The sequence below is a fragment of the Bombina bombina genome, chromosome 3 (assembly GCF_027579735.1).
Source record: "Bombina bombina isolate aBomBom1 chromosome 3, aBomBom1.pri, whole genome shotgun sequence".
Classification (NCBI taxonomy): Eukaryota; Metazoa; Chordata; class Amphibia; order Anura; family Bombinatoridae; genus Bombina; species Bombina bombina.
This window is the reverse complement of record NC_069501.1, coordinates 695,032,894-695,049,864: the sequence shown is the minus strand read 5'-3', so window position 1 is coordinate 695,049,864 and position 16,971 is coordinate 695,032,894. Positions and strand designations below refer to the sequence as shown.

Sequence of the window (16,971 nt, the reverse complement as noted above, 5' to 3'; positions counted from 1 at the left end):
CCGATCGTACTCGATCGGGTTAATTTCCTGCGATGTCTGTCCGCCTGCTCAGAGCAGGCGGACAGGTTATGGAGCAGCGGTCTTGATACATATGCCCCAATGTAACTATTGTAGCTAGCTTAGGGTTTATTTTGCACGTAAGTATTTAGTTTTAAATAGGAATTATTTAGTTATTAATAGTAGGTTTTCTTTAGATTTATTTTAATTATATTTAAGTTAGTGGGTGTTAGGGTTAGGGTTATGCTTAGGGTTACGTTAGGGTTAGGGGTTAATATATTTATGTAGTGTTAGTGATGTGGGAGGCCAGAGGTTTAGGGGTTTATAACTTTAGTATAGTGGCGACGACATTGGGGGCGGCAGATTAGGGGTTAATAACTGTAATTTAGATGGCAGTGATGTTGGGGACGGCAGATTAGGGGTTAATAACTGTAATGTAGGTGGAGGTGATGTTAGGGCCAGCAGATTAGGGGTTAATAACTAATGTAGGTGGCGGCGATGTTGGGAGCGGCAGATTAGGGGTGTTTAGACATGGTTTTTATGTTAGGGTGTTAGGTTTAAACTAACTTTTTCTTTCCCCATAGACATCAATGGGGCTTTGTTACGGAGCTATTCATTCCGCAATTGCAGGTGTTAGGCATTTTTTTAGCAGTCTCTCCCAATTGATGTCTATGGGGAAATTGTGCACAAGCACGTCAAAGCAGCGCTTGTATTTGGATGAGGTATGGAGCTCAACGCCACCATATCGCCCGCGCAAGCCGGGTTTTTCTTAGGTTTAGGGGTTAGTAAATTTAGTATAGTGGCGACGATGTTGGGGGTGGCAAATTAGGGGTTAATAAATGTAGGTAGGTTGCAGCGACATTGGGGGCGGGAGATTCGGGGTTAATAAATATAATGTAGGTGTCGGCGATGTTGGGGGCAGCAGATTAGGGGTTAATAAGTATAATGTAGGTGTCGGCAATGTCCGGAGAGGCAGATTAGGGGTTAATAAGTATAATGTAGGTGTCGGCGATGTCGTGGGCGGCAGATTAGGGGTTAATAAGTGTAAAATTAGGGGTGTTTAGACTCGGGGTTTATGTTAGGGTGTTAGGTGTAAACATAAATTTGTTTCCCCATAGGAATCAATGGGGCTGCGTTACAGAGCTTTATACTGCGTTTTTGCAGGTGTTAGACTTTTTTTCAGCCGGCTCTCCCCATTGATGTCTATGGGAAAATCGTGCACGAGCACGTACAACCAGCTCACCGATGACTTAAGCAGCGCTGGTATTGGAGTGCGGTATGGAGCTGAATTTTGCTCTATGCTCACTTCTTGCCTAATAACGCTGGGTTTCTGAAAACCTGTAATACAAGCGCTGTAGGTAAGTGATCGGTGACAATAACGTGCAAGTTAGCACTGCACCCCTCTTACCGCAAAACTCGTAATCTAGCCAATAGTTTCCCTCGTGTCACAGGCACTGAATTGAATTGAGTTAAATCACTTGCCCTGTCTCATTAGCAACATGTTAATGAAAGCAAATGGTTTAGAATGACCAGTTTAAATGGTAAAATATGCTCATTGGTATAAATATTTTTAAGAATAGACAAAAGAAATTGGAATGGAAAAGTTCTATTATTATTATTATTATGTCACTAAATTTGTATTGATTTAAATTGCCCACTGTATTTTCACTGTGTTCCCGATAAGTTACTATGAATATCTAGTGAATGGAAATATGGGTATAGTTGGGAAATATGTTTTTGTTAAAAATATTTTGGGTTATATACTGCATTGCATAAAACTTCACTGCAGGCTAAGCCTGTAACAGTACACCTGTAACAATATGTTAAATAGCAGGCAAGGTAATCCCATATAGTTGGGGGTGTAGATTTAAGGCTCACTCTAAGCTAATGTTTTTAGCCAATCACTATTCACTTAGTGTTTTAAAAGGTCTAATTTGACTACACACTGCAGCTACGATTACGGCCGTGTTTGCCGAAACGCGTCAGTAGCAGTGTTGAGGAGTGAGCTCCTCTCTCCATCCTGTCATAGTGTGGATCCGGATCCTGTCATGCATTTTAACTTTTTGTTAATAAAGTTTCAAGTTTTTATTCATCGTCGTGTGTGAGAGTGCTCCTCTCTTTGTGTGGATTATGGACTTCTGGATTTAGTGTTAGGTTTTTTTTTGTTTTTTTTTTGGGCGGGTTTTTTTTTTAGATTAGGGATGGGCACTGCAAAAGAGCTAAATGCCCTTTTAAGGGCAAGGCCCATACAATGTTAGGTTTTTTATTTTGGGGGTTGGTTGGGTGGTGGGTTTTACTGTTGGGGGGATTTTTTTACAGGTAAAAGATCTGATTTCTTTAGGGCAATGCCCTACAAAAGGCCCTTTTAAGGGCTATTGGTAGTTTATTGTAGGCTAGGAGTGTTTTTATTTCAGGGAGGCTTTTTTATTTTTATAGGGATATTAGATTACGTGTAATTTTTTATTTTTGATCATTTTGTTTAATTTTTTTTATCTTACTCCTAGATTACGAGTCTTGCGTTAACCTTAAAAAGCAGCGTTGAGGGGTCCCAACGCTGCTTTTTAACGCCCACTGGTATTACGAGTCTGGAAGGTACAGGTGTACGGCTCACTTTTTTTTCGCGATTTTAGCATACCGCAAATCCCCTTACGTCAATTGCGTATCCTATCTTTTCAATGGGATTTTCCTAACGCCGGTATTATGATTGCTGGAAAAAGTGAGCGGTACACCCTCTCCTGTCAAGACTCCTAACGCATTTAAAAGTCAGTAGTTAAGAGTTTTATGGGCTAACGCCGTAACATAAAGCTCTTAACTAAAGTGCTAAAAAGTACACTAACACCCATAAATGATCTATTAACCCCTAAACCGAGGCCCCACCACATCGCAAATACTATAATAAAACCGACCGGACATCGCCGCCACTTTAATAAATGTATTAACCCCTAAACCACTTCACTCCCGCCTCGCAAACCCTAGTTAGATTTTATTAACCCCTATTCTGCTGTCCCTAACATCGTCGACACCTACCTACATTTATTAACCCCTAATTTGCCGCCCCCAACTTCACCGCCACTATACTAAATTTATTAACCCCTAAACCTAAGTCTAACCCTAACCCTAACACCCCCTAACTTAAATATAATTTAAATAAAACTAAATAAAATTACTACAAATAAATAAATTAATCCTATTTAAAAATAAATACTTACCTATAAAATAAACCATAAGATACATTGTAACCATCTTAGGGTTTACTTTTATTTTACAGGCAACTTTGTATTTATTTTAACTAGGTAGAATGGTCATTAAATAGTTATTAACTATTTAATAACAACCTAGCTAAAATAAATACAAATTGACCTGTAAAATAAACCCTAACCTAAGTTACAATTACACCTAATACTACACTATAATTAAATTAATTACCTAAAGTAACTACAATTAATTACAATTAAATTAAATAAACTAAAGTACAAAAAACAACAAACACTAAATTGCAGAAAATAAAAAAATAATTAATTTTTTTAAAACTAATTACACCTAATCTAATCCCCCTAATAAAATAAAAAAGACCCCCCAAAAAATAAAATTCCCTACCCTATACTAAATTACAAATAGCCCTTAAAAGGGCCTTTTGTGGGGCATTGCCCCAAAGTAATCAGCTCTTTTACCTGTAAAAAAAGATACAATACCCCCCAACATTAAAACCCACCACCCACACACCCAACCCTACTCTAAAACCCAACCAATCCCCCCTTAAAAAAACCTAACACTAACTCCCTGAAGATCACCCTATCTTGAACCGTCTTCACCCAGCCGGACACAAGTGGTCCTCCAGAGGGGCAGAAGTCTTCATCCTATCTGGCCAGAAGATGACATCCAGAGGGGCAGAAGTCTTCATCCAGGCAGCATCTTCTATCTTCTTTCATTCGGAGCGGAGCGGGTCTATCTTGAAGACATCCGATGCAGAGCATCCTCTTCCATCCGACGGCGACTGAAGAATGAAGGTTCCTTTAAGTGACTTCATCCAATATGGCGTCCCTTGAATTCCAATTGGCTGATAGAATCCTATCAGCCAATCGGAATTAAAGTAGGAAAAATCCTATTGGCTGATGCAATCAGCCAATAGAATTGAGCTTGCATTCTATTGGCTGATTGGAACAGCCAATAGAATGCAAGCTCAATCCTATTTGCTGATTAGATCAGCCAATAGGATTTTCCCTACTTTAATTCCGATTGGCTGATAGGATTCTATCAGCCAATCAGAATTCAAGGGATGCCATCTTGGATGACATCACTTAAAGGAACCTTCATTCTTTAGTCGCCGTCGAATGGAAGAGGATGCTCCGCGTCAGATGTCTTCAAGATGGACCCGCTCCGCTCCGGATGGAAGAAGATAGAAGATGCCGCCTGGATGAAGACTTCTGCCCCTCTGGATGTCCTCTTCTGGCCGGATAGGATGAAGACTTCTGCCCCTCTGGAAGACCACTTGTGTCTGGCTGGGTGAAGACGGCTCAAGGTAGGGTGATCTTCAGGGGGTTAGTGTTAGTTTTTTTTTAAAGGGGGGATTGGTTGGGTTTTAGAGTAGGGTTGGGTGTGTGGGTGGTGGGTTTTAATGTTGGGGGGTATTGTATTTTTTTTACAGGTAAAAGAGCTGATTACTTTGGGGCAATGCACCGCAAAAGGCCCTTTTAAGGGCTATTTGTAATTTAGTATAGGGTAGGGAATTTTATTATTTTGGGGGGCTTTTTTATTTTATAAGGGGGATTAGATTAGGTGTAATTACTTTAAAAAAATTGTAATTATTTTATTATTTTCTGTAATTTAGTGTTTGTTTTTCGTACTTTAGTTTATTTTATTTAATTTAATTGTATTTAATTGTAGTTAGTTTAGGTAATTAATTTAATTATAGTGTAGTGTTAGGTGTAATTGTAACTTAGGTTAGGATTTATTTTACAGATACATTCATATTTATTTTAACTAGGTAGTTAGTAAATAGTTAATAACTATTTAGTAACTATTCTACCTAGTTAAAATAAATACAAAGTTGCCTGTAAAATAAAAATAAACCCTGAGATAGATACAATGTAACTATTAGTTATATTGTAGCTAGCTTAGGGTTTATTTTATAGATAAGTATTTAGTTTTAAATAGGAATAATGTAGTTAATAATAGTAATTTTATTTAGATTATTTTAAATTATATTTAAATTAGGGGGTTAGGGTTAGACTTTAGGTTTAGGGGTTAATAACTTTATTATAGTGGCGGCGACGTTGGGGGCGGCAGATTAGGGGTTAATAAATATAATGCAGGTGACAACGATGTCGGGGGTGGCAGATTAGGGGTTAATAAGTGTAAGATTAGGGGTGTTTGGATTTGGGGTTCATGTTAGGGTGTTAGGTGTAGACATATTTTTTATTTTCCCATAGGAAACAATGGGGCTGTGTTAAGAGCTGAACGCTGCTTTTTTTGCAGGTGTTAGGGTTTTTTTCAGCCGATTCTGCCCCATTGTTTCCTATGGGGAAATCGTACACGAGCACGTTTAGCCAGCTCACCGCTACCGTAAGCAACGCTGGTATTACAGTGAGATGTGGAGCTAAATTTTGCTCAACGCTCACTTTTCTGAGGCTAACGCTGCCTTGCAGAAAACTCGTAATACCAGCGTTGTCTTAAGTGAGCGGTGAGAAAAAAAGGCTCGTTAGCACCGCACAGCCTTACCGACAAAAACTCGTAATCTAGCCGTGTTTTTTTATTTTTCGTGATTTTAGTGTTTATTTTTTTGGTAAACTTAGATTTTTTTAATTTTTTGTAGGATTTGTTTTTTTAGTTGTAATTTAGATTTTTTTTTTTCATAGTGTTAAGTTTTTTTTAAATTTGTAATTTAGATATTTTAATTGGCAGTTTTTTTTTATTTTATTAGAATAGTAAGGTTAGGTCAATTTATAGTTTAATGTTAGGTTTATTTTTATTTCACAGGTAAGTTTTTATTTATTTAAATAGAGTTATATTTTAATTTAAAGTTAGGGGGGTGTTAGGTTTAGGGGTTAATAGTCTAATTTAGTTTTTTTGTGATGTGGGGCCGGCAGTTTAGGGGTTAATAGGTTTATTTAGTGGTGGAAATGTAGGAGGCCGGAGGTTTAGGGGTTAATAACTTTATTTAGTGGCGGCGATGTTGGGGAGCAGCAGAATAGGGGTTAATAGATTTATTATAGTGGCGGCGATGTCGGGGTATGGGGGAATAGGGGTTAATAACTTTATTATAGTGGCAGCGATGTCAGGGAGTGGCAGAATAGGGGTTAATAACTTTTATAAGTGGCGGCGATGTCGGAAGCGGCCGATTAGGGGTTCATAACTTTTATTAGTGTCGGTGATGTTTGGGGCAGCAGATTAGGGGTATTTAGACTTGGGGTTTATGTTAGGGTGTTAGGTTTAAATGTAACTTTTTTTTCCCTATAGACATCAATGGCGTTGCATTATGGCGATCTCCATTCCACACTTCAGGTGTTAGGTTTTTTTCTAACACTCTCTCCCCATTTATGTCTATGGGGGAAAGCGTGTACGAGCATGTATTCTCAGCCCTTGGCTTTTGTGCGGTATGGAGCTTAACGCCACTATATCGCACGCACAAGAAGGCTTCTTGTTGCGTTCGTTTCGCACCCTGTTTAGCGCAAAACTCGTAATCTAGGTGACAGTGAATAAACAATGTAAAATGTTTTACCAAACCTTTTCACATCTATGCAAATATTAACGTATGAAAAGAAAAATATATAAAACATATTGTAAATGCTTTAACACTTACTTTGTATATTTAATTGTTTTTTAAATGGGCAAGAATTACTCTGAGAATAGTCTCCAGTGAACAGGCTGCAAGTAAGCTTTAGCTAATTCTATACTGAGAGATTTAAAAAAAAAAAACTATCATCTCATTTTTGTCTTTCTCTTCTCCTTATTTCTTTATTTCAATATATATTTGATATTGTCTATCTAAATAACTATGGGCCAGATTACAAGTGGAGGGCAAACGTTTACATGTGAGTGATAACCGGTTTATTATGGGTGTTTGCACTCACTGGGTTTACCGCTGGTATTACGAGTTGAGTAAACACGATCATTTAAGCCAGTCACAATTTATGCTAGAATGATTTCCGCGTCCTCAGAGCTCTGGTTAACTGTTTTGCGAAACAGAAAAGTTGCACAAAACACATCAAAAATACTCTACAAAGTACACTTACACTCATAATAACACCATCTATGGAAATGCTCTTGTGAGCGCAATGCTTCCTAGCAATGTGAATGCGAGCTCGCTTTCGCATTCGCATTATGCTTAACTTGTAATTCAAGCACACATTGTGCTCTGGTATTACTCAGTGAAGCGCTAATATTGCCTGCAGACAAGTGATATTTAATGATCCACTTGTAATTTAGCCCAATATATAAGTGCATTGGAGCCCTTTGCAGTTAAGTAGATGAAAACATGAAAAAGCATATTTATGCAATATTCATATTTAATAAAGGTTTTTACTATGCATTTGCTGTAGATATTTCACATTCCAATGTTCTGCACATAGCAGAATATGTTCTAAGTATTTATAAATAGATATTCCTATATTTATTTGTGTATATCTATACCTGTACATAATCATGTGTATATATAGGTATAGATATATATTGTAGCAAAAAACATCAGATATATGTAGAAATATGTATTTATGAATAGATAAAACATATTCTGCTATGTGAAGAACATTGGAATTTGAAATATTCATATTTTCATGTTGGGTTAGTGCACATGAGAATATGCAATCGGGTTTTGTGTGCAAGTAGGTTTTCCCTCCACTTGTTTTCCTTAATTGACTTCTACGGTGGAATACGTGAACGTGAACGCAATTTTCTAAATTTGGCTATTTGAGCTTGTCAGGTTAGCACACGAGTAAAAACAGTTTACTTTCAACTCATAATACGAGCGCAGACCGATGCGTGCAAAAATCTTACTTTGAGATTGCATTAAATAGCGCTCCACTCATGATCTGGCCCTATGTAAGTAGCTCTAGAATATCAGCAGGGACAAGAAATGAATGAATTAACCAAAAGTATTATAGAACTGGAAAATCTACATAATAAAACTCCTACCAGTAAATAGTTTTGATAATATTACTAGCATAGCTTTACAAAACAACTTAAAAATAATAAACAGCAATAGAAGAAATACACTTGTCATTATGAGATGTTCATTCAGCAAAATACTTTTTATTTTATCCTGCAGAAAAATAAATTGACTGGAATTTTTACAGCATGTGATAAAATAGTGATAATTTAATGCTACTACTGGAGAGGTGTATTAATACATTTGAAATATCAGACACATTTACAGTGACTATTGCCAGTTTAAGTTCCATATTTAAATATTTGGTACAAATGAGAAAAAAAAATTCTGTCCACAATTTATTCAATTGATTTTGTACTTTTTGGTACATGCCAACATTTTCTTCATATTTAGCATCATTGTAGCCAGTGAATATGTTTGAAATGGTGGAACATTTTAAATTATGATGAAATAAATTATTTCTGAGGAAATAATGATGCTTGGGCTATTTCTACACTTAAAGCTGTAATTTACAGAGGGTTATTTAAACTTAGAGCCAACCCCAAAATAACAAATTTATTAGAAAGACAGCATGTAAGATTAGATTGTGTGCATTTATTAATGAAGAATTGCTGTGATTTTTGATGCTTCACAATATTATCTGAACATCACTGCTATAACTATGTCAAATAACTTTAGGAATATCTTATATGTTATTATTTATTGTGCAAACTGGCAGTATTTATATCATATTCAATCATATATTTGTATAGTATATAATTCTGTAATTTAAATCAACAATATGGATTTTTTTTTTTAATTCATCCTTATTCTTTATTGTAAAAATATCATCACTTCTTATTTCAGATTTATACTTTAATGTAATAAGCCATCTTCACCCACATTGTAACTTGCATGCTATGACTTCTCATGAAGACCTGCACATGCATTTGTTTGTAATTGTTGTATATTTTTTTAGGTGACTAATGTTGGTCTGACATATTCCAAGGAAAGTGCATGGAATCTTTTCCTGCAGTCTGTACAGCAAAACACTCGCTGGTTCCTCATTTACAGCAACTCAGATTCTACATTTTACAATTGGTGTCTTGAGTTCTCTTCACTTATTAACACAATAAATGTTTACTTTATCCCCCATTGGTCACGGTGAGTAAAGGCGATATTTTAACACCCTAGATTCTGATGTGTGTTAAGTAACACACTGTATAATGTATAGTATGATAGTAAATTGTGTACCTTGTATTCTTAGAGTAATTAATTTTTACGGGGGCTGAATTTACTGGAGGTCAGCTGAATAAAAAAAAATACTTTTGGTAAACACCTTGAAAACTCGTAAAGTTACTATTCATAAGTGATAAAGTAATCATAGCATGGAATTAGTTCATGTAGCCTGAGATGAGCTACTTCAAAAAGTGATCCATTCTAGTTAACCACAATTCCCTTGGGAAGTGAATCACATTGGTGTTTGGGAGTTTCAAATTCAAACCCATTCCATATCTTAAAAAAAAATAAAAAAACACAAAAACATAATTTATGTAAGAACTTACCTGATAAATTAATTTCTTTCATATTGGCAAAAGTCCATGAGCTAGTGACGTATGGGATATACAATCCTACCAGAAGGGGCAAAGTTTCCCAAACCTCAAAATGCCTATAAATACACCCCTCACCACACCCACAATTCAGTTTATGAATAGCCAAGTAGTGGGGTGATAGAAAAAAGGAGTAAAAAAGCAAACACAAAAGAGGAACTGGAAATATAATTGTGCTTTTATACAAAAAATCATAACCACCAGAAAAAGGGTGGGTCTCATGAAAGAAATGAATTTAACAGGTAAGTTCTTACATAAATTATGTTTTCTTTCATGTAATTGGCAAGAGTCCAAAGAGTCCATGAGCTAGTGACGTATGGGATAGAAATATCCAAGATGTGGAAGTCCACAGAAGAGTCACTAAAAATGGAGGGATAAAATAAAAACAGCCATTTTCCGCTGAAAAAATTAAATCCACAAAAAAGTTTTTCTCATAAATTGAAAGAAAAAAACTTAAAACATTAGCAGAAGAATCAAACTGAGACAGCTGCCTGAAGAACTTTTCTACCAAAGACTGATTTAGAAGAAGCACATACATCAAAATGGTAAAATTTTGTAAATGTATGCAAAGAAGACCAAGTTGCTGCTTTGCAAATCTGGCCAACTGAAGCTTCATTCTTAAAAGCCCAAGAAGTTGAGACTGATCTAGCAGAATGAGCTGTGATCCTCTGAGGTGGGGACTGTCCCGCCTCCAAATAAGCTTTAGGAATCAAAAGCTATAACCAAGATGCCAAAGAAATGGCAGAAGCTTTCTGACCTTTCCTAGAACTAGAGAAGACAACAAATAGACTAGAAGTCTTACTGAAATCTTTAGTAGCTTCAACATAATATTTCAAAGCTCTTACAACAGCCAAAGAATACAAAGATCTTTCAAGAGCATTCTTGGGGTTAGGACACAAGGAAGGAACAACAATTTCCCTACTAATGTTGTTAGAATTCACAACCTTAGGAAGAAATTTAAACAAAGTCCACAAAACAGCCTTATCCTGATGGAAAATCAGAAAAGGAGACTTGCAAGAGAGAGCAGACAATTTGGAAAGTATTCTAGCTGAAGAGATAGCCAAAAGAAGCAACACTTTCCAAGAAAGTAGTTTTATATCCAAAGAATGCATAGGCTCAAAATGAGGAGCCTGCAAAGTCTTCAAAACCAAATTAAGACTCCAAGGAGGAGAGATTGATTTAATAATAGGCTTGATATGAACCAAAGCTTGAACAAAACAGTGAATATCAGGAAGCTTAGCAATCTTTCTATGAAATAAAACAGAAAGAGCAGAGATTTGCCCCTTCAAAGTACTTGCAGAAAACCTTTATCCAAACCATCCTGAAGAAACTGTAAAATTGTAGGAATTCTAAAAGAATGCAAGGAGAATTTATGAGAACACCATGAAATATAGGTCTTCCAAACTTGATAATCTTCCTTGAAAGAGACTTACGAGCCTGTAGCATAGTATCAATGAGTCAGAGAAACCTCTATGACTAAGCACTAAGCGTTTAATTTCCATACCTTCAAATTTAATGATTTGAGATCCTGATGGAAAAATGGTCCTTGAGACAGAAGGTCTGGTCTTAGAGGAAGTGGCCAAGGCTGCCAACTGGACATCCAAACAAGATCTGCATACCAGAACCTGTGAGGCCACACTGGTGCTATCAGAAACACATATGATTGTTCCATAATCATCTTGGAGATCACTCTTGGAAGAAGAACTAGAGGCAGCAAGATATAAGCAGGTTGGTAAAACCAAGGAACTGCTTAAGAATCCACCATATCCGCCTGAGGATCCCTGGACCTGGACAGGTACCTGGGAAGTTTCTTGTTTAGATGAGAATCATATCTATTTCTGGAAGACCCCACATCTGTACAATCTGACAAAATACATCTGGATGTAGAGACCACTCCCCCGGATGTAAGGTCTGACGGCTGAAATAATCCGCTTCCCAATTGTCTACACCTGGGATATGCACCGCAGAAATTAGACAAGAGCTGGATTCTGCCCAAGAAAGTATCCAAGATACTTCTTTCATAGCTAGGGGACTGCAAGTCCCACCCTGATGATTGACATATGCCACAGCTGTGATATTGTCCGTCTGAAAACAAATGAATGGTTCTCTCTTTAACAGAGGCCAAACCTGAAGAGCCCTGAAAATAACACAGAGTTCTAAAATAGTGATTGGTGACCTTGCCTCTTGAGGTTTCGAACCCCTTGTGCTGTCAGAGATCCCCAGACAGCTTCCCAACCTGAAAGACTTGCATGTGTTGTGATCACAGTCCAGTTAGGACAAACAAAAGAGACCCCCTGAATTAAACGATGATGGTCTAACCACCAAGTCAGAGAGAGTTGAATGTTGGGATTTAAGTATATCAATTGTGATATCTGAGTATAATCCCTTCACCATTGATTCAGCATACAAAGCTGTAGAGGCCTCATGTGAAAACAAGCAAAGGGGATTGCATCTGATGCTACAGTCATGAGACCTAAAACGTCCTTGCACATAGCCACTGAAGGGAATGATTGAGACTGAAGGTTTCGACAAGCTTAAACTAACTTCATTTGTCTCTTGTCTGTTAAGGACAGAGTCATGGACACTGAATCTCTCTCTTGAAACCTAAAAAGGTGACCCTTGTCTGAGGAATCAAGAAACTCTTTGGTAAATTGATCCTCCAACCATGTCTTTGAAGAAACAACACTAATTGATTTGTGTGAGATTCGGCTAAATGTAAAGACTGAGCTAGTACCAAGATATCGTCCAAATAAGGAAAAACCACAATACCCCGTTCTCTGATTACAGATAGAAGGGAACCGAGAACCTTCAAAAAGATCATTGGAGCTGTTGCTAGGCCATTCACCACCTCCATAGGAAGCAACGTTTGTAAAAACTGAATTGTGGGTCTGGAGAGGGGTGTATTTATAGGCATTTTGAGGTTTGGGAAACTTTGCCCCTCCTGGTAGGATTGTATATCCCATACGTCACTAGCTCATGGACTCTTGCCAATTACATGAAAGAAATGGGTAATTTATTTTATGCTTTTCAAGTGCATCATGTCATAAAATACTCCTGTTCCTTGCACGAGGATAATTCAACACCAGTATTTCAATACAAAAGAAAACAATTGTACAGCAGCTTTTCAAAACATTTGTGGAATTTTCAAATTCTTAACCTTGTTGGGATTTTGGTGGCATTTCTTTCTTCCCTGTTAGCACAGCTTTTCTTTAATGTTACAATTAATGCACATTTTGAGTTTAAAAAGTTCAAATCACACAATTAAACTGCAATTTGCACAACTTAAATATGATCATCTTAATATAATTTATGCTTTCAGTGAAGTGTTTGGTGATTTAGTTATGCTAATTATAAAATTATTTAAAATGATATGAAATTTTTAATTGCACATCTATCATGAATTAATTTTGCTTAAGTGAAAATACTGTATTCAAACAGATTACCATAATCAATACGGGAATTATTTATCTGTCATGTTTTTTTTATTTTTTTTTTTATATATTTTTATTATTATTCAACAAGACACGAACATATACATTCTGGAAGTAACCACAAACATATAAATGAAACAAAAACCATCATGATACATGGGTTACATTTTCCAAAACAATATGAAAATCTCAGTCGCAATATCATGCCACATCTCTATTACGATTTAATTTAACTCCAAAAACCGTCATGTCACCAAAATCAAACAAACTAAAGGCATTTCTGTTACTAACCCTATACCACAATTATACCTTTTGTGGCTAAATCCCTAAAAATTAAAACTAAACTCTTATTAAATTAATTGTACCCATATCCATAACAGATATGTCTAACTGTTATTTATCTATCCAGACCTACCACTAACCATGTTTCCAAAGCGCTACCTAAAAAAAATAAAAAATAAAAAATAAATAAATAAATAAATAAATGAGACACATATAAGACACTCCGACGTCCAACCCTCCACTCTGACCCTGTCCTATCCATGCCCTTACCACATCATGTTGCTCCACTATTACACCATGCACTGGGAAAATGACCAGCCAACACTTGTAATTGCACGTATTCTGTATCCTTAAAAGGTTTAATCAATCTGATTTGAGTTTCCACTGGGAATGACAAAATAAATATTTTCCATTGGTTAAAAAATAATTCTAACTTTCTCTCTGTGGAATCTCGAAGATTCCATTGTTCAAGTAAAAAATGCGCAGTCAACGCATTCTTAAGCTTCTTTACATTAGGGGCAATTTTTGCTTTCCACGCTTTTAATATCATATTACGACCCAAAAATATGATCAGATTAATTAATCTACGATTCTGTGGAATTGTCTGCGATTTTAACAAGAAAAATATTTCCGTTGCCTGTGGCTGATACTCTATTTTCAGTGTGGTCTGCATCCAATAAGCTACTTTAGCCCAAAATTGATTAATCTTTGGGCAGGCCCAAAAACAGTGCACTAAATCCGCCCTAACGGATGAGCATTTAGGGCATACATTCTTCACCCCATACCAGTTCGCCAATCTAACTGGTGTTAAGTATGTCATAAAAGATAATTTCACCTGTGTCTCCCTCCAAGTAGTCACCACCCAGCCTTCTCCACTTGTTTTGAAAGTGTCCTCAATATCCTGGGGGTTTATCTCAGGGAAAAATGTATTCCATTTCGCAGCTATATATTCTCTTTGAGCAACCGATGATTCTTGGTTAAACAAATTATAGAAAGGAGCTATAGAATAGAAGCCCTTTTGAAAATTATTGATTCTAGTTTGCAGTTCTGCCGAAGACCAATCCGATCCATAATTTTGCTTAAGTTCAAATATGAAATGTCTCACTTGCAAATATGCATAAAAATCTTTGTTCTCAAGTCCAAACCGATGCATTAACTCGGTAAAAGTTAATGGAACATACTCCGAGTCTAGGATTTGTGTAACAAATACTAATCCTTTAAGAAACCAATTTTTAAAAGTTTTGTCTGACAATCCAGGGGCAAAATTTGGGTTACCTGTAATAGATAAGTACTTAGAAACATAGGGCGCGCATTTTACAAGAGTGCAAGCTTTTTGCCAAGCTAAAATAATATATCTATATGTTTTGAGAACAAAAATTGATGATGGGAGCGCCGTCATTGGACAGTGAAGACTGGCATCTAAGCGAAATGGAGCTACTAGAGCAGATTCCCAAGCCATAGCCGTAACTTGATCTTGTTTTGTTAACCAATCTACCGCGATTTTTATGCGTGCTGCCAAACTATATAGTTGTAAATCGGGGAGAGAAAGTCCAGCCGCTTCTTTGTTACGCATAAGACGCGAAACAGAAATACGTGGTCTGGCGCCTCTCCAAATTAATTTAGAACAAGCCTTATTGTAATTATTTATGTCTGTCTTATATATAGATATTGGAATATTTTGTATAAGATAAAATATTTTGGGAAAAATAATAGTTTTTATAAGTGTAACTCTAGCTATTAATGAGATGGGTAGATTTGTCCAACCCTCCATACTCCTTTTGCAGTCTGAGAAACATTTACGAAAATTTAGGTTATACCAGTCATCTGGATTAGCGCTTAATTTGATACCAAGATAAGTTATTTGAGAAGTTTCAGTAAACGGATGTCTAATAAAATGTTCTCTTTTATTCAACCATAATAGTTCAGATTTAACGAGGTTGATTTTGTATCCAGAAATAGAGCCGGATAATTCTATTGATTCTAGTAACAGTGCAAGATTTCGGTCAATATTACTCAAACAGACAAGAACATCATCCGCGTACATTAACAATACTAATCTCTGATCTCCGATACGAATCCCATCCAATTGTTGTCGAAGCAAGATCGCAAGTGGTTCCAATGATAAATTGAACAACAATGGAGAAAGAGGGCATCCCTGTCGCGTACCTCGTTGTAAAGTCATACGTTTTGAAATTTGACCATTAATCAGTAGTGTTGAGATAGGAGAAGAATATATTAACTGAATAAACTTATGTATATGTCCAGAGATACCGAATTGTTCTAAAGTAAAGAAAAGATGTTTCCAAGAGATACGATCGAACGCCTTTTCGGCGTCCAATGTTAATAAGGCTAAATCTGGTACGTCTCTATGACATGTCGCTCTAAATTTATTCCAGACGAAATCTAGAAGTGTCAAAACCTTTCGCATATTTTTAGAGGGATTCCGTCCAGCCATAAAACCAGATTGGTCTTCATGGATAATTAGCCCTAAACATGGTTTCAATCTTTTTGCTAAAACAGACGCTAATAACTTATAATCCGTATTTAACACGGAAATTGGCCTATATGACTCTGGAAGATCTAAATCTTTATTTTTTTGGGGGATCAGAGATATTACTGCGGCTGCAAAATACGGAGAGCATTTATTATTTCCCACAAAATAGAAGTTAAACAGTTTCTTGAGGGACGGAATAATGTTGGGATGTAGAATCCTATAGAATTCAATAGGGAGGCAATCTGGCCCCGCTGCCTTATTGGTTTTAGCAATTTTAATTGATTCAGAAATTTCATCTTCTTCAACCGGTTTATTAAGATCCGCCAGGATTTCTGGGGAGATTTTAGGGATCTCAATTCTATCCCAAAAACCTTTCTGTCTAGATACTGGATATTCTTCGGCTCTATAAAGTTTGGAGAAATAATCATAGAAAGTGTTGATAATATCTGAATTATTGGTAAACCTGTGCGAGTTAGATCTAATGGCCGTTATTATGTTCCGATGCGTTTTTTTCGTTAATCTGGCCAAAAATTTGGCAGATCTGCCAGCGAATCCGCCATATAGAGCTTTTTGCTTCTGAAGTTCTAGGGCAGTTCTTTGTTTAATAAACACATCTCTCGTAGTCTTGGCATCTATATATTTTTGCCATTTTCCATTTCTACGATCCCTCATATATGCTCTATACGTGTTTTTTACTTGATTGCTTAATTGCAATTCTTGTTGTCTAGTTTTTTTTTGAGTTTGCACATATATGCCTTAATTTGGCCTCTCAAAACGGCTTTCGCTGCTTCCCAGTATATCTCAGGTCTGTCTTTATAAGCTTTGTTAAGACTTTCGTATTCTTTCCATTGAATATTTAACCAATTTTTAAAATTAACATTGTTCAATAAATATTTGGGGAAAAAAATAGTTTGATTATTGTTTATTTGTATGCGAGGAACATTAAGTGCTAAAGTGATCACCGCATGATCGGAAATTGTTATATCTCTGATGTCTGCTTTCCATTCTAACCCGATCATAGCTTCTGCAACCAGGAATAGATCTATTCTGGAGAGAGATTGCTTTCCTTTTGAT

General features: G+C 36.4%; 1 protein-coding gene across 1 annotated transcript in view; it reads left to right on the top strand.

The window, feature by feature from the left end:
- Window positions 1–16,971, top strand: part of LOC128652486 (uncharacterized) — an 868,114-nt gene that overhangs the window by 428,687 nt on the left and 422,456 nt on the right. The window contains exon 68 of the mRNA XM_053705422.1: window positions 9,060–9,244. Coding sequence (XP_053561397.1) covers window positions 9,060–9,244 — 185 coding nt within the window. The remainder of the gene's footprint in view (window positions 1–9,059; window positions 9,245–16,971) is intronic.